Source organism: Mastigoproctus giganteus, chromosome 6 (assembly GCF_048544385.1).
Source record: "Mastigoproctus giganteus isolate SK-2022 chromosome 6, ASM4854438v1, whole genome shotgun sequence".
Lineage (NCBI taxonomy): Eukaryota > Metazoa > Arthropoda > Arachnida > Uropygi > Thelyphonidae > Mastigoproctus > Mastigoproctus giganteus.
The window spans coordinates 164,376,936-164,400,206 of record NC_143580.1 but is presented as its reverse complement, the minus strand read 5'-3'; the positions used below and the strand labels follow the sequence as shown (position 1 = coordinate 164,400,206).

At 36.9% G+C, this 23,271-nt stretch overlaps 1 protein-coding gene across 3 annotated transcripts in view; it reads right to left on the bottom strand.

The window, feature by feature from the left end:
* Window positions 1-666: 666 nt before the first annotated feature.
* dysf (neuronal PAS domain protein dysfusion) overlaps window positions 667-23,271 on the bottom strand; it is a 395,946-nt gene continuing 373,341 nt past the window's right edge. For all 3 annotated transcript variants that reach the window (XM_090375456.1, XM_090375455.1, XM_090375457.1), the window contains 2 exons: window positions 21,711-23,084; window positions 667-1,131 (listed from right to left, as the gene is read on the bottom strand). In XM_090375456.1, coding sequence (XP_090231582.1) covers window position 1,131; window positions 21,711-23,084 — 1,375 coding nt within the window. In that variant the 3' untranslated portion in view covers window positions 667-1,130. The remainder of the gene's footprint in view (window positions 1,132-21,710; window positions 23,085-23,271) is intronic.

The following is a 23,271-nucleotide window of genomic DNA, read 5'->3' as shown; positions in this document are numbered from 1 at the left end:
GTTGCTTTTTCATGGTGCCACTGATAGTGAACTGGGGACTATAGGTCACAAAACAAGCGCGGGTTAATGAAGCGCATCAGGCAGTTTAGAGAACGTACAACTGAACACCAAAGCATAAGCAAAATAAAAAAATAAATAAATAATAATAATAAATGGAGCGTTGACAGCTGGTTTTTGTAAAGTGATTTTTGTATTATAGTTCATTTTATATCCATCAGAGAATTCGTGAGTTTATCTTCATGAAGTAAAAAAAAACATAAATGGCTGTAAAACATTTATTGTGTTATATAACGAACTTATAATGACAATCTGTATAATAATAATAATAATACAAAAAAACAAGTAAAACATCTAGAAAATATTTAACTCAGAAAATATATATATCACATGTCTATCAGACAGTTTCCTACAGGACGGGATCTGTTACTACCGTACTGCACTGTACTGTTTGCATGTGTATGTGTGTTGGCACCATATGAAGTGTACTTGAAGTAATCTAAAATCCGCTGAATTTTGAAGCTATTTGTTAAAATCCCGAAGTCCATAATTTATTGGAAATGCGTGTGTTTTGTGTGTGTGTGTGTGTGTGTGTGTGTGTGTGTGTACACATGGAGTTTAAACCAAATTTACATTAGCAGTAGAACAGCTGGTAAAGGCACGTACTTATTTGTTGTATTGCAGGTTTAAAAGAATTAGGCACATTCTGGTAAACGTGGAATAAATCACACGGAAAATAGTTCTGGAAGTCAAGTAATGAACATCCATCTGTAAGGAAACATGGTCCATTCCTGTACTGTTACAGCTATTCAGAAAATACTGGTGCAGTTGCCTTTTCAGCATCCAGGTCCTCTGGGAAATCTAACTGGCTATGTAGCCTCCCCCCACTATTAAAAGTCTAGCTAATAGATAGGAAATATAATTTGACATTACTTCCGTAGTTTTGGCATTTGATCTTTTTAACGATGGTGATGGGATGCAGAGAAAAATATCTTCCTTGCGGTGAACGAAATGATGATCCTTGATGTATTCAGGAACGGATAAATACAATGGCTTGAGTCCAAACAGACGCCTTTGACAATATGCCATACTTTCAGTGTCCTAAAGAACATACTCAGATAGCGAATGGAAAATCTGTGGATAAAATTAAAAGACTTAATAAGTATCTCTCTCACACACTCAGGAATATAAATATTTTATCAGTAGTAATATATGAAGTAAAAATTACCTGAACACACGCACACACATACACACACACACACACACTTTTATCAAAAGTATTATTTCAACACTAATGAATAATAACACATTTTATGGAAACTTGTTTGCATACAAAAGTACCCAAAAAAATTGATCTTGCTATTCAGAAAACTGCGCCTAAAGTTTCCGAAGAATCAATGAATGAAGTAAGGGAATGTACAAGTGCAGTTGTCAGCGCACATAGTGTACACTAGAGAATTTTATCAACAGGAGTTCCAAACTGTCGCACACAAGTTTTCATTACAATAATCAGTGTAGTGTAGCAATGACGTCATGTCGAGAGAATGGGCTTCTGGAGTGAAGATTATCGAAATACGTTGTTTTCATCAGATGGAAGAATCTGGATGCCACTCCAACTCAGAATGTTTTGAAAATATTGCACTGGTCCACCTGCGCAGTCCCACGAACAAGAGCAAGTCTTTCACTAGAATACGTGCTTCACTGCAGGTGAAAGAAGGCCCTATGCCAGTGGTTTTCAACCTTTTTTTTAATTGCGGCACCCCTACTCAATACTCAATTTTCTGTCTGTTAGATCCGATTCTCTCTCTCTCTCTCTCTCTCTCTATATATATATATATTTGTATATATATAATATTAAAAAATATGTTATATGATAGTTATTACAATAATATAATTATAAAAATTACATTTAATAATACAAATTATATATATATACAATATATAATAATTTTATTCTTTTTATAGAGGTACTAAGTAAGCATCAATTATAGATCACCACAAATTTAAAAAGATACTGTACACCTTTATTATAATGAAATAAACATATAAATTTTAAAAAATAATAAGTTTAAGTAACTTAAACCCAAATTACGTGTACCCCTGGAATGTTGTTGCGGCACCCCGGTTGAAAACCACTGCCCTATGCCTTCTTTGACCTGCAGGGGTTTTCAAAGTGTTGGACGCGTTTTCCTTAGGGTGAGCACTTTTTTGGGGGGGGGGGGGGGGCTGTTGTTTTTATGAAGCCAGTTTAACGAAATACGAACGCCCCCACTAATCCAAGTATGAAGCGTATTTTATTTCATTCATTGAGATTAAATGTATTGAAGTATATAATTTATAAAATTATGTATACTAATATCTAGTTTATGTCAAATCTGTTTATTTGCACTTGTTCTGAAAGATGAGGAGGTTGAAATTTATGAAATATTTGAAGGGGGCAGAAGATATAAATTTTGGGAACCTCTGTGCTGTATCATATGCAGGTGTGGTCTGTAAACAGTTTTTTTTTTCTCTCTCTCTCTTGGTCGCCCTATAGTTCTTGTAATAATATAACTTACAAGGGTATTTGGCCATCTTTGTAAAGACACCGTTCAAACTCTTTTGTCAGAATAAGCGCTTTCCTTGGTCGATATAAACTTTAGCATGGCTAACATCTTCCACTTAAATACGATATTCCAGACGGATATCTTCGGAATGCTGAGGTGCTTGAAAATCCATTGGACATTAAGTTTTACCCTATGTCATCCTGCCCACCATCAAAATTCAAATTCTTTGAATTCGCATGGTGTATAAATGATTCAAATATTGTAGATGACACTTCATAGTGGTACTACATCTGAATAACAAGTAATTTTCATGAAAGGCATTATTCGTTAGTGTTCGATTACCCAATTTAAAATACCCTATTTTAACATACTATGGATATGCATTATATTGCTAAAAGAATGCGGCCATCCCTGGGATTACGGAAAAATAAACAATAACTCGTCCTCTGCGTGTTAGGAACAGGTTTTAAAGCAACTACGTTCACCCCAGAAGTAAGAAGATCAAAGAAATAAGGCGTTGAGCTTAGCGACTTTCAGTTGGGATTCATCATAGGATGCCGAATCAATCAATCAATCTGTTCGTACCATTGAAGCAAAACTGCAACACCCTATATAAACGGAGGCTGACGTAATCACCAAAGGGAAAAGTCATAGTGCTATTACAGCCGAGAAATGTTCGGATAGAGAGTTCTCTTTCCTCAGAAATCGAAGGAAAGAGATTGGAGCACGCTCAGAATTGGCACATAGATCATGTAAATTCTCATCGAATACTGTCAACCAGGAGTTAGAGGCCACAGGAATTTTAATATAAGGACGATGCACAGCACCGTATTTTACGGAGGAACTGCAGCATCAACCATCATGGCACACAAGCATAGCTTGACTTGATCAACTGAACACCTTTTGTGTTCAGTTGATCAAGTCGAACTCCAGCTAACACACCCACAATCACAGCTGAACTGCCACTGTGCTGAAGGACGGATGGACCAAAATAGATAAAATTAATTTGGAATCTTCCGACGAGGATATAGTGTGTAATTATTGTTGGGGACGGGCCGACACGTTATTAAATGGCGCCTCCGCAGCCAGGGGCAGGAGCAGCAGTGCGTAGCACACGCTTCTTGATTAGACCGGGGTTCGAGCCCGTGACCACCAAATACGGAGGATGCGGAAAGGTCAGGGAATGACCACCGCATCCCCAGAACAATATGGCCTTAGTTGCTAATGCTCCTAAAAACCAAATAACAAACGTTATTAAATATTGCACCAATAAGAGGTTCATTGAAACATGCAGGTGTTTGGCAATATAGTGTACAAAGTACAGAATTTGTAAAAGATCGTTTATAAATTTCAGCGTGGATTCTAGGTACAAAAATTGAAACAAAGTTCATATAACATTTTGACTTATAGCCAATGATGACTGTTTAAATCAAGCGTCGTCAACCTTGTAAGTGTGGATTGCACTGTTGAGAACTGAAGTAGAAGTGGGCCATAAATGACCATTTGTACCATTCGTCCGGCTGCCTGCTCAAACTTTCACAAGTCCCACTTTTGAAATTCTGTCCTGCTTTCATATTTAACAACCTCAAGTATTACGAAGACACGAAAGCAGAATTAAGTGAATTTGGCGCTTTGTACTGGAGTTCATCATTATTTCCATTTGACACTATTGTTTCTTGTATGGTAAAACTGTTTCCTGTGTTATGAGCATTTTACTTTATCTATGGTTTGGCTACCCGGTCGCCTTGCTGCGTGGTGTAGTTGGTATAATGTTTTAGACGTTGCTTATTTATTCTTCTGTTTTTTCGATAATAAAACATTTTTTAAAACATATTTAAATATTGTAGATTTCAAAATGGATCCACCAATAACATCGACTGATATGTGATGGGTGGGAGTATTTATTTATTTATTATTTATTTTTTAATAAATAAAGTGCCTCGTAAAAATTTAAAACAGACTTTAAAAAATTTAAATGGAGAATGAGATTTGCACTACTGAAACCATGCAGTTGAAGTGTTTATATACGGTATAAACGGAGGTTGACGTAATCATCAAAGGGAAAAGTCATGATGCTATTACAGCCGGGAAATGTTCAGGTAGAAATTCCTCAGAAATCGAAGGAAAGAGATAAAAAGTAATAACTTCCGCTTTTTTACAGGCGTCTCGGTTTTATAATTACAAAAGCGGGACAATTCGTGTTAATGTGGTCGCACTATAACAGTGCCCCTCTTTGATCATCAGATTTCGTCAGCATAACCATATTATGGTTCCAGTTGCTCGTTTTCTTTTTTTTTATTAAGAACTCTGCAAAAGCTTTCGAAAAAAACCCAATCAGTACTACAACAATCGAATAATGTAAGACGGATATAGCTGACGTGAGATCTTTTAAATAGAAGATGTTTTCCTCTAACTTTAATTCTAACTGCACACTAACAACATAAATAGTATAAAATATATACAACCTATGAATTGTATAATGTATACAGCTTATGGATTAAAATTTTTTACTTTGATGAGAAGGCTATGGTTGAATTTAGGCAGCAAGAAAATCGATATCTGTTGAAATTTAGTGACAGATTATGCGTAAAACTGTGATGCAAGTCAGTTATTCCTGAGCGAAAATTTTAATTTACAACTAATTGAAAATGTTTGCTCACATATGTAAGTATTTCCAAAAACCGTCAACATTTTTGCTGCAAGTCTTTTGAAATCAGGAAATTCTGAATCTGAGAAACATTTGTAAAATTGCGCTTGAGTATTTGAATGGAAGGCCTCGATGATAAATTGAGACGCTTCTATTTCAAGGGTGAAAAGGTTCTGTAACAAGCGCATGTCTTTGGATAGTTCTTCAGAATCCCGAAATCGTGCATGAAATTGCTTTTGCAACAACTTTAACATCTCATAACATCCTGAAGGTTTTGTGAGTAATACTAATCTGTTATTCATAACGAAATTATTGAAAAAATACAGATGATTAATTTCTTAAGTATCACGAATCATTAAAGTAACAAACGGTTGCTTTGAATTCAGGATACAAAAAATACAATAAACAGAAAATAGCAATATAAAACATTGAAATTACAGGTGCTGTTTTGATACCTTCAACTGCCTTTAGGCAAATGTAATTAATAGTCAGATATGCAGATTGAGTTTGGATATCAGACTTATCATTAGGGATCCAGTAAGGGATTGCAACGATAAGGGGGAAAAAATAAAAAAATACAAAACACGTATTGCCTGTAGTGTTGTACAACTGCTAACCGTAATCCAGTAGCGGGATGAGAGTACATAGTCGTTCCTTTGGGGCACCCGGAACTGGTAATTACATAGCGCGGCCTTCCACCTCGCCCCCTAATTTGTTAAACTCTCAACTGCAGACAGCCGTGTCTGTTCAAAATTGTGTAGCACGCTCCACTTGAATGCTCCTGAACTGCAATAATGTTATTTTCTAACGCGGTTCACTCAGTCAGTTGGTTAAAATTATCTATTACTTTCGTATTATGTTCATTTAGTATTCATTTACTTTTATCTGTTACAGGGTGCTATAAATAGGTGTAATTAAAATTTTATCGCTAAATATAGATAGGTGCAAGTGATTTGATAACTTCCTTCTTAGTCGAGCCTGCACTGCATCTTAAACTCGATATTAATATTTCTTTTGCTGTCTTTAATAAGCTGACATTCTGATTCTCAGCTGACATTCTGATTTCCATCAATAGTCTGAACGATCGAAAACATTTCGTTCACCATTTTATCGTCCTAAATGTCTATCTTTTTTAGCTATAATTAACTGGATATCTACAATTATGCCTTTTATAGTTCAACTTTTTTTTAAATAAAAAGAGGAGCTTTCAAGGCATCACTTCTGTACAGTATTCACATATACTAATGTTAATTTTAACATTTATTTCAAGAAAGACTGTTCTGTAGATCTATCTTTAAATGAACTCTACGGTTTATCTTACAGTTGTATTTTCAAACATTTTCACAAAACGTACTGCTACAACTTCCCATGTGTGGGGTAGCAACAGATATCGAATATCTCAGTGTTTAGCTTCCACCTTTTATCAGTAATCACCAGTAAGGCTTTTTCATAAACTCCAATCTCGATAAAAGTAAAGATTCTCAAATGTATCTCATGCATTTTATTCTATTCACCCCGATTCTCATCTAAACTTTCTAGTTGTGGTATGTTTCTCTACTGAAACATGTTGGCAGCTGCCCAGTAATCATCATTTATCTACAAGATTAGGCAGTTATTTTCTCAGTAATCGTCATTTATCTCGTATAGTATTGAAAGTCGGACTTTAATTCTTTTTACTGCATTAAATGCTTAACTTAAGGTTCTCTCCTTTAGGCTCATGTCTGTTTATACTATATCTAAACGATTTATCTTCCGTGTTGAAGTCTGTCAGCATAGTTGCAACTGTTCGCGGATGATCCTCTGACAGCACAGGATCTCTCTCTCTCTCTCTCTCTCTCTCTCTCTCTCTCTCTCTCTCTCTCGTTAAATAACACTAAGAACAACATGATTCTAAATCCTTCAAAATTTTCTCTTAAATTAAGATAAAAATCTGTAAACATGCTAGCCTTATTACAGTTTCAAAAGCATCCCATTTGAAATGTTATAACTGTGCCCATACGCAATTCTGACAAAATTGGTCCTGTTATAACTACAAAATAAAACAAATTTAAGCCGTGAAGTATTAAAAGAGGAATAATTTTAAAATTATAATATAATGGTAATATAAACTTTTCTTGCACAGCAATAATAAAAAAAGCTCAAAATTTACTTTAAGGTTATTAAATTAAAACCACTCTTAATACCACGCAAAAATTAATAATAGTTTATTAGGCGGTTCGTTTCCGGAAAGTAATCTTAATGTATAGTTACGTAGGCGAACAGCATAAAAAAACTATAGTATTAATTTTCACGTGGTGTAAGAGTGGTTTTAATTTATAATAATCTTAATGAAAAACAACCGCGTAGCGTCTTTCCCTAACTAAAGTTTTACTTTGTTGTGAAAAAAATATATATAATAATAATAAAATGTTATTACCAATGGCGCACACAACTCTAGAATTAGAGCTGAATCCTTCCGTTCTACAATTCACACGATACATTGTTCAGAGAGTTATATTTATGGCCATTTGAACAATTAATTAATTAATTATTATTTTTTTTATGAAACCCCAAACATGAGAGGTATTAGAACCTATAGTACTTAGTACCGTGAATGGGTTGGAGGTTGAGAAGACGAAAGAAGTTATTTGTTGACATTAGACTTGAACTTCTGTAGACTGTAATTTTCAGGAAATATGTGTGAACGAAGGTTGTTCCAGAAAACAGCAGTTGAATGAATAAATGAGGATGATGAAAAGTTGATTCTGTGAGTTTGAAGTTGGGCAGTAAATGGATGTTGACTGGTGGCGGCACGTGTTCTGACTGTTTTAAAAGAGAAAGCAGGAATTATAGAAGCCAATTCAGAAGAACAGTGCCCATGGAAGTATCGGTAGAAAAGATCGGTAGAGTCTCTCTCTCTCTCTCTCTCTCTCTCTCTCTCTCTCTCTCTCTCTCTCTCTCTCTCTCTCTCTCTCACAGAGAGAGAGAGAGAGACTGTTAGAGATGAGTCATTAATTAACCTAATTGCCATCTTCTGATTGGAATCTAGAAGCCTGAGAGAGGTTCTGAGGGCACTGCCCCAGATATGGGAACAGTATTCCATGGTAGGGCTGATTTGCACAGTGTTTGGAAGAAAAGTAACTTACAGAGCGAAAGAGAAAACCAAGTTTTTTAGAAGCAGAGGAGGCAATATTTGTAATGTTCTTGTGCCAAGAGAGATTAGAAGTCAGGATAATCCCCAAAAGAGATATATCATCTTGCCTAGAAATCACAGTGTCACCACAGATAAGCTTAGGAGCAGAAGAATCCTTTTTGCGAGATATAAGGCAGGATTGAGTTTTAGAAGGATTGAAATCAACTAAGGTGCCTGCCCCACTGGAGAATTACCTGGAGATCGGCATTTTAGCAAATTGGTAGCAGATATTCGAGAAGTTGAAGCTGATTAAGCAGGGCGAGGTTTCTCAAACTGGAAAGCGGAATGCAATGTGCTATCATCAGCAAAACTTGGATAGGATTTCCGGTCAATCGAAGAAGGTCATTAATATACAAGAGGAAAAGAGTGGGGGAAAGAACTGAACCTTGTGGTAAACCAGCAATGGTGGAGAAGTTAGAAGATAGCCATCTACCATCACCCTCAGTGAGCGGTCAGAGAGAAAACTGGATAACCAATTACAAAAAACAGTTGGAAAACCATAAGACGGAAGATTGTTTAGAAGACCTTTATGCCAAACACGATCGAAAGCCTTTGAGATGTCAAGAGCAACTGCTTGTGTTTCACCGCATCTTTCCATTGAATTTGTCCATAAATGGGTAACATAAGCCAGAATGTTTTTAGATAGTTTGAGTTAGCAGTTAATTGATTTCCCCATTACTTTAGAAAGAGTAGAAGTAATTGCAATGGGATGATAATTGGATGGGAGGGATCTGTCACTCTTTTTAGGAACTGGCTGGATATGAACAAATTTCCAAGCAGAAGGAAAACACCTTTGTAATAAGAAAGTGAAAAAAGGCGGCAAAGAATAGGAGTAAGTTCAAGAACAAAGTTCAGCAGAAAAGGTTTTGAGAACAAGTGGAGAAATACCATCAAGACCTGGAGCTTTCTTAGCATTAAGATTCGTCAAAATCCTTCTGACATCCTTCTGATGGAAGACCACAGGAGGCATTGAATGGAGCGTGTTGGGAATGGTGGGAGGTGTTTTACCAAGATTAATACATGAGTTGGAAGAAAAATGGGATGCTAGCAGGTCAGCTTTATCCTTGGCTGAAGTAACAATAAAACCATCTGGTCTCTTGCTTTGGCTAGAGACCAGAATGCTCGGCTACCATTAGGGCAAGAAGCAAGTTTTCTACTCTTAGCCTGTTCGAAATCTAGTTTGGATTGATTAATAACTGCTTTACAATTGTTGCGAGCTTTGGTGTAGGCAGAAAATGAAACTGAAGAATTGGAAACAAGCCAATTACGATATGCAACATTCTTCTCTTCAACAGCCTTAGCACATTTATTGGAAAACCAAGGTTTAGATAAAGGACAAGATTTTAAAGTGGAGTGAGGAATAAAGGGTTCCATTCCTACCAGAATAATTTCACCGACACGATCTGAGCAACCGTTAACGTCAGAAGTTTTGAAACAGTAATCCGACCAAGGGAAAGAAGAAAAGAAATCTCACAGGTCATCCCATTTTGCATTCCTGTAATGCCAAACACGAGGTACGGTCTAGCCATAAGATAAAGGCTGCATTGGAGAAGAGACAAATTCACAAGTTGTGATCTGAGGTGCTTAAAGGCCCACTCACTTCGACTGTGTACTTATAAGGGTTGTTTGTGAGAATAAGAACAAACATGTTGGCTGTATGGTTAGGATTGTCCGGTATTCTGTTAAGTATGTGAACAATTTGTGCGAGGTAATTAGTAATTGCAAAAGCTTCAGCATCTCGACCAGCTATGACCGTGTGACTAGTAAACGGAAGCCAGCTGAAGTTGTGAACATTGAAATCACCTAGGAAAATTACCTCACTGTTAGGAAAGTTAGACTGGAGAAAGTCAAGTTGCAAAAAGAGGAAGTCTAAGAGTTCCAAGTGATTAATGGAGTATGGGAGAGACAACAGGTGAATTTGACAGAATGGGTAGAGAGATTTTAAGCCAGAGAAGATTGAAAAGAGGAGATTCCAAATTACCAAGACGCTGACAGGGAATATCGGAACGGACATATGCACAAGTACCACCTTTGAGGCGAAAGGAATCATACAGGAATAATTTGAGCAACTGAGATGAGCAATGGTGGAATCAACCGATATCTGAGATTCTGTCAGAAAACGTACATGGGGTTTTGGGAGACTGGAAGTGGACATCATTGAGATTAGAACTGAGATCATGTATATTTGTGAAATGAACAAGGAAGTGTTTGGGAGGTTTAGATCTTTTCGCAGATAAGTTTGCTTTATTAGTTTGACAATTTGTAGTGTATTCAATAGAAGAAAAAGTGTGTGGGGGGGTGAGACATGTGTGAAGTAATGAAAGATTTGGATATGGCGTATACATGGTGAGAATATGCCCAGATCCCTGAAATAACGTGGCCTCGACAATGCCCCCACATACACACTGCTCGGACTACCTCCAGTCACTATCTGGCAGAGTAGAGGTAGCAAGATTATAAACTAGCTGATGCGGAAGCCTCCTATAGAGTTACGAATAGGTTCGGTCCGATGTACTAACTAGCAGCCGGCCTGCGAATACCGTTTTTGAGCTGTACATTCGAAATGTAAGGGAATTTAGATTTCGCCATGGTGTTCATCATAACCTCAAAAGACATCGATCATACTGCATGATAGAAGAGATGGGGAAGGGTTGACCGGAACTTAGCTGTAGAGACTAAACATTTGGTTCCACCACTTCAAGCCTCCAATAAGCAAAGTGGTGGTATTGCACCGGTTGATGAGAGTCATGTACCACCTAGTATTGCCTGGTAACACAGAGGGGCCGCATTCCTCTGTGTGGTGTGGGCACCACACCTCGATTCCTGCTTACGTTGGTTCACACCTAGGCGGCCACCCACAGTGTGCTTTTAAATCGGGGCTATCACAGACCGTCCCGACTTCGCCGAAATTGGGTCCACTTGACTTGCCTGTGTCACCCGAATATTAGTTCCATCGGCGTTTTAGACTCCCAGGTCTGGCCTATCTGAGAGAATATCTGCGACAGTCTCAAGGTTCAAATAATTATTACATTAATTATTTGAACTGTTTTGAATATTACATAATTATTTGAACTGTTTTGAATATTACATAATTATTTGAATGATAATTATTCGGTGCAATAATAATTTTTTTGGTGAACAATTATTGTTCCGAACTATATAGTAGCCAGAATAAGCGAGAAATTTAAATTTGAATGTTACAACTAACTCCAGTGTTAGGTTATATATATATATATATAACCTATATATATATATATATATATATATATATATATATATATATATATATATATACACACACACACACACACACACACACACATATTTAAATAATGTTGAAATAATTGGAAACGGAATATATCATAAAAGGAGGGTACAGCATACATCAGAGGCAGCAAAAAGCAAATTCCTCTACATGATGCTTGAAATATAACTATATAAATTAGAATAAGGATTAAAATAAAATAATGCCAACAGTACGGCAAGACCAGAGCGAAAAAGGAAATTAAACCTAAATTAATTGAAATCAAAGAGGGAGGGAAGAGAGGGGGTAACAAGAGTAAAATATTGCAGCAGAAACTCCAAATTAATTTAGAAAATCTAAATGTACGATTCTTTGAAATTTAAAAGCCAATGAAGTGGAAATTTAACGGAGCCCCCTCTGACGGGCACCAGGTCCAAATTTATGTGAAATATCACTAAACAGAGATAGTGGTTTATATATCTTTATATAGTGGTTTATATCTCTGTTTGGTGATATTTCACATAAATTTGGACCTGGTGCCCGTCAGTGGGGGTACCGTTAAATTTCTATTTAATTGGCTTTTAAATTTCAAAGAATTATTATTCGTGCATTTAGATTTTCTAAATTAATTTAGAGTTTCTGCTGCAATATTTTTACTCTTATTACCCCTCTCTTCCCTCCCTGTTTGATTTCAATTAATTTAGGTTTAATTTCCTTTTTCGCTCTGGTCTTGCTATACTGCTGGCATTATTTTATTTTTATTTTAATCCTTATTCTAATATATATATATATATATATATATATATATATATATATATATATATATATATATAAAATTATATATATATTTTTTAAGCATAGCCAAGTTAGTCGGTCTCTAGCGTAAGATTGTTTTTTTTTTTACTTCTCTCTCGAAACTCGGCTAATGTACGGCTGTATTTTTAATTTTTGACGTTCAGCGAGGTGCATCAAAGCTTGAATATAAGGACGAAATGGGAAACGGAACTGCTGAAGGCTTTGAGGGACAATATTACGATTATTACTGGCTCCTGTTACTAGACAGAAAAATATTCCTAGGAGAATATTAAAGGAACCAGATGTCAAGAGGTGACAAAATTCCTGAATGGAAGCTTCTCTGGAGTGCTGTCTTAAATAAAGCTTTGTGTTTGTTTGTTATTTGGTTTTTAGGAGCATTAGCAACTAAGGCCATATTGCTCCGGGATATGCAGTGGTCATTCCCTGACCTTTCCGCATTTCCTCCGTATTTGGTGGTCACGGGCTCAAACCCCGGTCTAATCAAGAAGCGTGTGCTACGCACTGCTGCTCCTGCCCACTTGGCTACGGAGGCGCCCAAATAAAGCTTTAGAGAGGGAACTAAAGGAAAGACTAATTCGTTTTCAGCAAGTAGGATTTGGATTGACAAGGTAGCAAGTTGGTCACTCGTTTACTCCTCATGAAAAAAGAAATACTCGTATGTCACTAATATCGTAACGCAGCAAATAAAGATTTATTATTCAGTTTGTTCAGGTAAGATGAAGCCCTAATATGGATTTAAGAAAAATCACAAAATTTTACTCTTGGCATTTAATGAAGAAATAGTCAATGACTTGCCGAATGGGCTAGCTGGGTGGGTAAAGTGCTTGCCTGGCAACCCAAAGGTCGCGGGTTCGATTCCCGACTCGGGCTTGGATCAAAGTACTGCAAAAACCTTGGGAGGTGCATTATGGCCACAGAAGCCTATGCGCCAACAACTACCAAAAAAAAAAAAAGTCAATGACTTCGTCACATTGTCAGTTCAAACCCTTGTCGGTATGAATCATACGGGCCGGCTCCAGTTACTACACAATAATAACGAAATTGTCTGCAATTTAAAATAATAAGTGTCTTGCACTTCATCCACAACATCCATTTTGTGATGGTTTTAACCTATGTCGTGATTCTAAACAATTCTAAACACAAAAGTGGTAACGCCATGTAGCATCAGTGTATCGTGTTATGAATTGCATTGTATTCAATGGTTAGTTCATGTATTTCCTGGAAAATGAACAAGAATTAAGCTCCGAGGGAGGGGGGGGGGGACATGCAATCCTCGCCACAGATCGACTCACTTGTGTACGGAGCACGTAGAAAGCCCTTAAAACTTTTTCTTTCGTCCTGACCAGGGCTGCCGCAAGTGGGTAGTCGAAGTAAGCTTCGCTTACGGGCGGCAGTTCAGGAGGGCGCCAAAACAAATTGACGTATACAAGTCTGACCTCTGTTTAGCGAACTTCTTTATAGAGAAATATTGTATTTAGCGACTTTTTTTTTTTTTTTTTTAAATCCCCCGGGTAATTGTATTTATAATAGTTTCAATAGAACGAATAAAATTTCCATATAAAAAACGGATTACGAAAGAGACTTTACTGGGAACGCACTGTTAGCACCTCTGGCCTTTAGTGCTGCTGCTAAGTACGAATTAAGAGCCAAAGGGATTAAAACTGCAGCCGTTATCAATCTGCAGGATGGAAGCCTCCTCAACAATATATGTTGAGGGAAATGAACCATAATCTGCCAGGCTGGTACAGTGCGGGTTGGCAGATCGACCGTATTTAGCAGTCAGGGGCTTGAACCCTGGTCTACTCAAGGAGCGTGTGCTACTGTACTCCAGCTCCTGACCACTCGGCTACGGAGGCCTTGGGTACCATTCTGCAACTTAGTATTACTCTTAAAACTATCCAACCGCCTGTTCCACATGCCCCGAAGTCGCCCTGGTCATCTGATTGGTTTTAACCAATCAGATGATCAACGCGACTTCCATCATTTCCCAGTATTCAACACGGCAGGCAAATAAATTCATTTGAACTAAATACAGTACATGAAATTGCAGACACGTTAATTTGCTTATCTGGATCTATGTTTCATATCTATATTTTGCAGTCACAAAATCTTTTTTTTTTTTTTTTTTTTCCAAGTTCTCTGCCCTCAGGCAGGTTCAGGGTTCCATTGACGCCATGTTTAGAGCTCTATCTTGTGATATTCTTTTAATTCCTGCAAAATTTACTCTCCAGTCGATCATTCCAATTCTTCTCCTAATAGTTTCTCTTCCCACTCATCTGCCCCTCAAACCCTTTCCTCTACATGCTTTCTTTTCACAATACATGTCCTATAAATTTATTTTGTCTCCTCTTTAATTCTTTACTAACGTTCTCTCTTCTACTTTACTCTAAACTTCCTCATTACTCACTCTGTTCACTCATTTCACCCTTTCCGTTCTACTCCACATCTCGAAAGCTTCTAGCCAACTAATCTCCTCTTTCCCAGTGTTCATATCTTGGAGCCATATAGTACAACAGTCCATATTAATGTTTTCACCATTTGCTTTCTTAATTCCTTCTTGAATTTTCTTCTCAATAGTTCTTTTCTATTACTAAATGCCTATTTGCCCATTGCAATTCTTGTTTTTATTTCTTCTAGGCCTTTTCCAGTCATTATGCTTCCCAAGTATTTGTATCTGTTGAACTGTTCCAGTATTATTCCATATAATGTTATATTGATCCTTCTCCTGGCCTCTTTGAAATTAACATTACCTTGATTTTATTGCTGTTAAGCTTCATATTTTACTCCTTTATTGTGCTGTTCAAGGTGTCCAAGGAGCTCTGTAATTCTTTATTATTAGCAATCAATATCTAGTCATCTGCAAATCGTATTGCCTTTATCTTCTCCCCTCCTACTTTTACACCTCCTTTCTGCTCGTCTCTGATTCATACGCAGAAGCACTGATGAAACAGTGCTTCTGCGTATGAATCAAATAGTATGGTGGACATGGAACATCTTTGCCTTACACCCCTATCAATGGAAGATTACAGATTATTTTAAAGAAAAGAGAACAGAGGAAGCATTCCAAAAATTTCTCGATTCCGTTACTGATATGGCTACTATCATTGGCATTGACGCTTCATTTCCAGAAGTAAGCACTGTAAGGAAAAGATTGAAAAAACGTCATTTCGATTATGAAAGTAGAGAAAGCTATTCAGGATCAGCAACGAAATTTCAAAATTACTTTTGTTTTCAAATTACGGACACAACAAATTTTCTCGTTAAATGAAAGGTTTAGAAATATGAAAGAACATGTAGAAATATTGAAAATATTTTATAATAGTTCTGAATTAAAAAAAAAAAAATGGTCATATGACGATTTATTAAATCATTGCAGAGATTTATATGTTAAATTAAGTGATATTGATCTCAATGAATCTGATACTGATGTTTTAGCATTATTTGATGAACCTTGAGTACTTCAAATTTATATTTAAGACAATATTACTCCATTTGAAGCGTTACAATATATTTTTAAAAACGATTTTACAGTTATTTTTCCAAATGTAGCAGTCGCATTAAGAATTTATGCAAATGAGGAGAACAAAGGGGTGGTCTTACCAAGAAAGTTCTGCAAATTTCAGCGTCTAGAGACTAGACTCCTGCGAAGTGATCTGATTGAGGTGTATAAGGCCTTGAATGGGTTGAGTGGGCTTAATTTTGATGGGATTCTTCCTGTTCCCAGATTAATCGCCTGAAGGGACATACATTCAAATTGAGGAAAGAGACTTTCAGAATACATGTTCGGAAATTTGCATTTAGCTAGCGAGTTGCTACATGCTGTAACAAACTTCCACCTGTCGTTGTGGAAGCTGACAGCTTAAATAAATTCAAGGAAGAACTCGACAAACTTTTGGACAGGGTGGAGAGGTGAATGGGAAATGAGTTCCCTTACCCCCCCCCCCCTTTTTTTTTTTTTGGCTGATGCTGTATAACCTTGCTTTCTTACATCATATGCCGCTACTAATGTAATGCCAATTTCTCTAACTTTATCAGTTTTCGCTGCCTCAAGTGAACAGAGTTTTTTAAAATTAATTAAATTATTTACGATTGACAATGTCTCAACAATGACTCTCTAATTTGGCAATAATTTCAATATAAAATTATCATTTCGAACAAATAAATATAAACAAAATGATTAACAAATTCGCATCACAAAAAAAGGTAATATAAATTTGTACAATTTTTTTTTTTTTTTTTTTTATTGAGATAGAGTACGATTACTGTGATTTAGAATTTAAAGTTTATTTCCAGAATTTCAGAATGATTTTGTTATTTTTGTTTGTTCTTTCACTACATTATATGTGAGATATATTGTGATTCTTTTCTTTTTCAATAAATTAATAATAAATATTTACGCGTTATTTTAGTTTTCAATCGAAATATTTTGGGGCGGAAAATTTTATTTCGCTTACTGGCGACACATAGGGTCGCAGCGGCCTTGGTCCTGACCGGAAGTATTTCTCAAGTTAGCCGATGACAGGTTCAAACTCAGGCCTTTTCGACACAATGGAGAAATGACGACAGTCCAGAATGTGCACAGGTTGATGTTTGTCAAGTTAGTATAGAACTTCATAAACACCAATTGAAAATTCTAGTATAATTATCTTCTCTTTTAACAACTATAAATTTGATGTGGCTTTATTTCCCAAATAGTAGGATAATAACGCCATATGCAAATATCACTTAAAATATTAAGTAAATCACTAACTTCAAATGATTTTGGTACAGAATATTACTGGCACTCATAAGGCGTATTGTCACCATCTAAAGAATTCAAACTGAGTACACATGTTAAAATTGTCGAAGCTATAGTTTAAACAGTGAGTTTGTGGTGTTATACCCGAAGTTATCCAATAGTATTCAGGCAAGGAGTAATCAAATTTCAAAGATTCCTGCCCAGTGGTGTATCATTCTAGGTGCAGCTTCACTAGTGCTCTGAGATGAAAGGGACCCAAAAAAGAAAAGAGAAAAATGAGAAAGTTAAGTAAAAAATTAGTTACGTTACACTAGGGCCCAAGATCGTGATGATATATCAGTGTCCCTAGCCTCCCTCCAGAGTAAAATTCTAGGTACACCACACTGGTACATCAGTCGGGCTGGGCTAATAGCAAGATGAGCCAAAAATCAGGACATACTTTTATTATTTAATAAATCCAAAAATTTTATACCCATAATAGAAAGATATTAACTTAACCTTTAAAATGGTGATCTATAAGCTTTAGCTCATGAAAACAGTCCTTTTTTGCGGAAGGTGATCCCCCCCCCCCTTAACTATCTCCACGAAAAAAGAAAAAAAAAAAATCTGCGAGGTTAAATCTGGTATCTGGGCTACCACTCGATAGGAACACGACACCTGATCCAATTGTCTGGTTATTTTTCATTTAGGAATTTCCATAAATTTGAGAGAATGATGTGCAGAAGCATCATCCTGAATAAGAGATCTCTTCCTTCAATTCTAGGATAAGCAAAATCTTGTAATAAACGTAAATAGCTGTCTGAAGAGAAGATCTTCACTGACTTCTATTTTCATTGATCTTCATTAACTTGTTCAATGTATGCAGTGCATTTATTCCCTTTCAGGCGTGTTAGCAAGTTGTAATAATTCGTAATTTATAATAAAAATCAGGCGCCTCCGTAGCCAGGTGGGAAGGAGCAACAGTGCGCAGCACACGCTTCTTGATTAGACCGGGGTTCGAGCCCGTCACCACCAAATACGGGGGGTGCGGGAAGGTCAGGGAATGACCACCGCATATCCCGGAGCAATATGGCCTTAGTTGCTAATGCTCCTAAAAAAAAACCGAATAATAACAAATAATAAAAATCAAGCAAAAATAACTTTTATGCGTGAACCAAGAACATTTCGCTTCTGCCCGTCCAGGCCTGACGTAGCCGAGTGGTCAGGGGCGAGAGTGCATAGCACGCGTTACTTGAGTGGACCGGCGTTCAAGCCCGTGACTACTAATTACGATAAATATTTGTATTGACGATTTATTGTAAACTCTACTGACTTGGTTGTCGTGCCGGAGTATAAACAGAAAATTTATTCTTTCCTCCAATCAGCATACGGCAACAAAGAATGTCTCTGCCTTCAGCTACAGTGTACGGTATGTGTTATGTACTAAAACAAAGGAATAATAATTGCCGGATTTCTATTGATACGAACTTAATGAAATTTGGCAAGGTCCAACAGATCATTCTGAAAGAGGCAAATATGAAATTTCATCATAATCTACTCACTGACAATCGAGTTTATTACTTGCGGACGGACTCTTTACATTTGGCCTTTTATAAAAAAAAAGCCAAATACAATGTATAAAAAACTTCATGTATCACATCCGTCCGCAATATTATGGACGCTAAGGCGCCTAAAAATGATCTAATTCGAAACAAAGCCGATATCTTAGAGCAAATTCCGGCTTAAACAACAATAAAAACAACCCGGAGAGTTTAATTCCTGTTAAATCTGTGTATTGGGCTTGTCAATAAACAGTGGCCCAATAAGCACTTCGTCGGTTAACATGTTCCATCGTCTTAAATTGCCTCATCAGAGCGCATTTCATTGGGCAAATTTTAATTATCTATAAACATCTAGAGAAACTTGCAAATTCAAGCCAACTGTATGGACCTTTGTCGTAAAATGAGAATGATTCAGATACACGTAGGAACGTGGTTTTTATTTTCTTTAAAACAATCTGTTTCATATATTCTTCTGTCTATTACTCGTAACAGACAGAAGAATATATGAAACAGTAGTATCATGGATGGCTTAACTTGAATGAGCAACTACTGAGTGAGAGAAAGAGACAGAGCGCACCAACTCTACATTTCACCAATCATTATTAGTAAAAAAAAAAAGAAAAAAAAAAGTGAATGTGATGGTGCGTAGCGGCTTATTTATTTAAACAACGGACTGAAAAGAAGGAAAAACAAAAATTTAAGCAAGGAAAGAGTTATCATGGTGTTCAAGTTTGATACAGGTCCGGAAGAGATCTTAATAACATCCAACAAATTTAGGGGTGTTCTATGCTTCTTAAGCCGTCTCAGCCTTTCGCTTTAGGAAGTCAACAGAAGGCGACCCGGAAGCTACATTTGCTACTCCTCAAGACGTGGTATACGAGTCAAAGCGAGGTGAGTTTCCAGCTGGTGTAAAACACCATTAGGACAGATCGTGTGAAACAAATCTGGGATGTAATAGACGTGTGTGGAGGAGGGAGGGTCGAAGGCGTTTACAGAAAAAATTAAAGAGAAGCAGCTGCGTGAGGAAACACGCCACGGTGGAAAGGGTCACCTAACTGATCGTGAGACAGTCAGCCTTCACGTTCATTAGGGAAAGGCCGTTCGAAACACCTGTTTGGGGCACCTGTTCCATATAATGCCACTTAGACCATAGTTTAGACTGGGTTTCGCTAGGATGTCATGAATGTGTAGTTTTATTGGAAACATAAAAATGCTTTGTAACGGCTTTGGTGTACCTGAGATTCTGATGGTGAGGGCTGCCATTCAGCCTTGACATGGTTAAATCCTAGCACGCAAGTCATCTCTTGCATTTTGACAATTGTATAGATTTAGTAAAATGAAGTAGTTGAATTCGGCATATTATTATATAGTATGAACCATAGCTGTAATGCTCAATACGTTCTACGTTGATATCAACATTTGTAATATAATAAGAGAAATTTACCTCAATATAGTTTATTTTTTAAAGTATTTGTTACTCTAATGTAAGTTTTTCGTTTTAATTTCTGGAGAGCATCATACGGAAGTGTTCTACAGACTATATTGAGGCATGTTATTATATTTGCAGCACATCCCTATCCTAAAAATTATGGTTAATAAACGTTCAGAAAGAACTATATTACTATTCATGCACCCGATGTACTGTTACGATGTATCTGTAGTAGTCTACAATAGTAGTTATGTTACTATCTTAATATTTCGCTTGCTAGATAACACAACTCACAGGTGAACTGAAACTCCTTGTACCCATGGTGTCAAATTCATGAATTTGAGGAGGAGCAAATCGAAATACTCTGGAATCTATGGCATAGCCGTTTAGAACGAAAATGCAATTGAATTACAACCAGCAAACGAACAACCGATTGAAAGACCGTCCCTGCATGCAAAAACCAACTGGCTCAACCAAATTCTTACAGTAGATCGTATATTTGAATTCGAAGTGAATCTAAACTGTGGCTTACACTTAATCAAAGGAATGTCAGGCAATTCATTTGATATTGTGCCAAATTTTTACTTGAGTTTCTCATAATAGCAACGATGGTCTGTTATTTTCAATATCTAAGCTTCTGTAGAAAGTTAATTTTTTATAATTCATAATTCTATATATATATATATATATATATATTAAATGTATTTTTTTAGAAAGTTACAGTGGATGAAAAGGTAATAAGTCGGGTATGACAGATGCACCTAAAAGCGCAAAGCAGCATTAAAGGATGCAAGAGTATATATAAGTTTGTATTAATATAGTGAATAAAGTATGCATAAATGGATGTGAAAATTACACAAAGTGTCAGTAACTAGAAGGGTGACGATAGTAGAAAAGGAAGTGTAATAGATATGTGAAAGAATGTTAATATCCTAAAAGTTATGATGAATTAAGAAAATTCAGGAATTTTCATGAATTCATTAAGAAAATTCATGAATTTTCTTAATTCATCATAACTTTTAGGATATTAACATTCTTTCACATATCTATTACACTTCCTTTTCTACTATCGTCACCTTTCTAGTTACTGACACTTTGTGTAATTTTCACATCCATTTATACATACTTTATTCAATATATTAATACAAAAACTTATATACACTGTATAACCATTCGTAAATTATGCTCATTCGATCAATGCAGCATATCCTCACTTGACACCAACAGTGCTGCGTAGTGAGGGCACGCGGATCACTAGGGCTGTGACCTAGTGATTCGCGTGCGACACTGGTGTTAGAAGAATCATTTCAGGACCACCCACCATCATTACGTGGAGGAAGAAAAACGAAAAAACAAAAACTAGGATGTGCATCCACGGACCATATCATTTTAAGAAAGCTGTATTATTTAAAAGTCGGTAGACCAGAATTCTTTTTATATCAGGCTCAAAAAAAAAAAAAAAAAAAAAAACCACAAATTTTTGATTTTACATAACAGAAGTAAATAAAATTAAGAAAATCTATGCATTTATATATTCTTTTTATTTGATAAATGTGAAAGCTATTTAAAAGTCGGCTTACCAACAATCGGCTTGGTTGGCGGGACTCAAGGAGGTTTGGTGATCTTCAGGAGAATTGGACGGAGAACGATGTCGACGCCTCCTGCTGACTAGATTCATGGAATCTGTAGGATAATATCTGTTTTCCGATGACCTCTTAGCCCAGATTCCGGAGTTGCTTCCTTCGCATACAGAATCATTGTTTGCACTTCCAACAGACGGACTGTGTGAATCCATATCTCGATTCTGGTAGTCATAAGGTGTAGCTCTAAAAGCGTCCCTTAAGTCCTGAGAATTATTAAAATGTCCAGCATGTTGTTGGTCCGAAGCGGTCGTCGATTTTGTTAGTTGTGCGCTTTCTAAGGCAAAAAATCCTTCGTTCGTTGTTAATCCATTGTGGCAACCAAAGAACTGATCAGACGGTATCAGTCCCCATAAGCTGCTACGAACTTCGGGTTTAGGTGACCTGGTGGGAGACAAAAGGAACTTTTTCCTAAAATCTGTGCTTGTGCTATTACTAAGGTCCAGTAAAGAGAGTTGTGGAATCCTGGGACTGTAGCGTATGTATGGGATATCAAGATCGGATATCCGGTGGTCCCTCTTTAAATCTGTGTTTCCTGGAAGGAAGCTGTTGTCACGTATTTCAGAAACACCACTAAAGTCTGCCGTCCTCCGTATGTCATCCGCACACTCGGTAAGTACACGGGTACTCTCAGTGAGAACAGATGACAGAGTAGAAGATAAATAAGATGGAGTTCTGCGAAATCGAGGGTGGGTGGTTAAAGAAATCATATTAGACACATCTTCAGTATTAGTAGGCGTTAGTGACTGCTCAACGTCAGCTGACTCTTCTTCTGTTGTTGTTTGTTTCTGGTTCCGAAGAGTTAACAGGTGGGAATAGGACACGGCCGCGAAGACCTGAGTATTGCCGTAATAAGTTGGAGTTGGAGAGATTACGCTCGTTGACTCTCCCACAGGAATGGACGGCGTGAGAAGGGAGCCCAGAGGTAAACCTGAGTAGTTTGGTTTCTGCACCGATGCCTTTTTCTCTGTTGATTCACAAGAAACTGGCTGTTTGACTGAATGCCACCGGGATCCCTCTTGGTCAGATGAATAATGAACAGGAAGACTACTCTGACCTCCATACTGCAATACTGTGGGTTGTTGGGAGGAGCCGTTCAGAGGAACGACACTTGGATAGTGCAAATGATATGGAGAGTGAGAACCAGCAGAGTCCGCAACTGTAGAATGATGATGATAAGGCATCACTGCAGAGTAATAGGTAGGAAGTCTAGTCGCCTGCGACTCGTAAGCAAGTCCGTAATGCATCTTGGAATGCAAAGAGTAGTACTGGTACAGCCAACTGTTAGCTCTCATCACTGCAGCTTCGCGTTCGCTGAAAAAAGAAGGGGGAACATTATTTTTAGAACATTTAACGTTAATATATTTTACTGACTTATCTCTTTAATACATCGCAAAACTTTACGCTAATCGAAATAAGCAAAAACAAAAATATCTACCATATTCGTTTTGTATTAAACTTATTTTCCAGTTTGAATGAGGTATCCAAAAATGTACTGAAT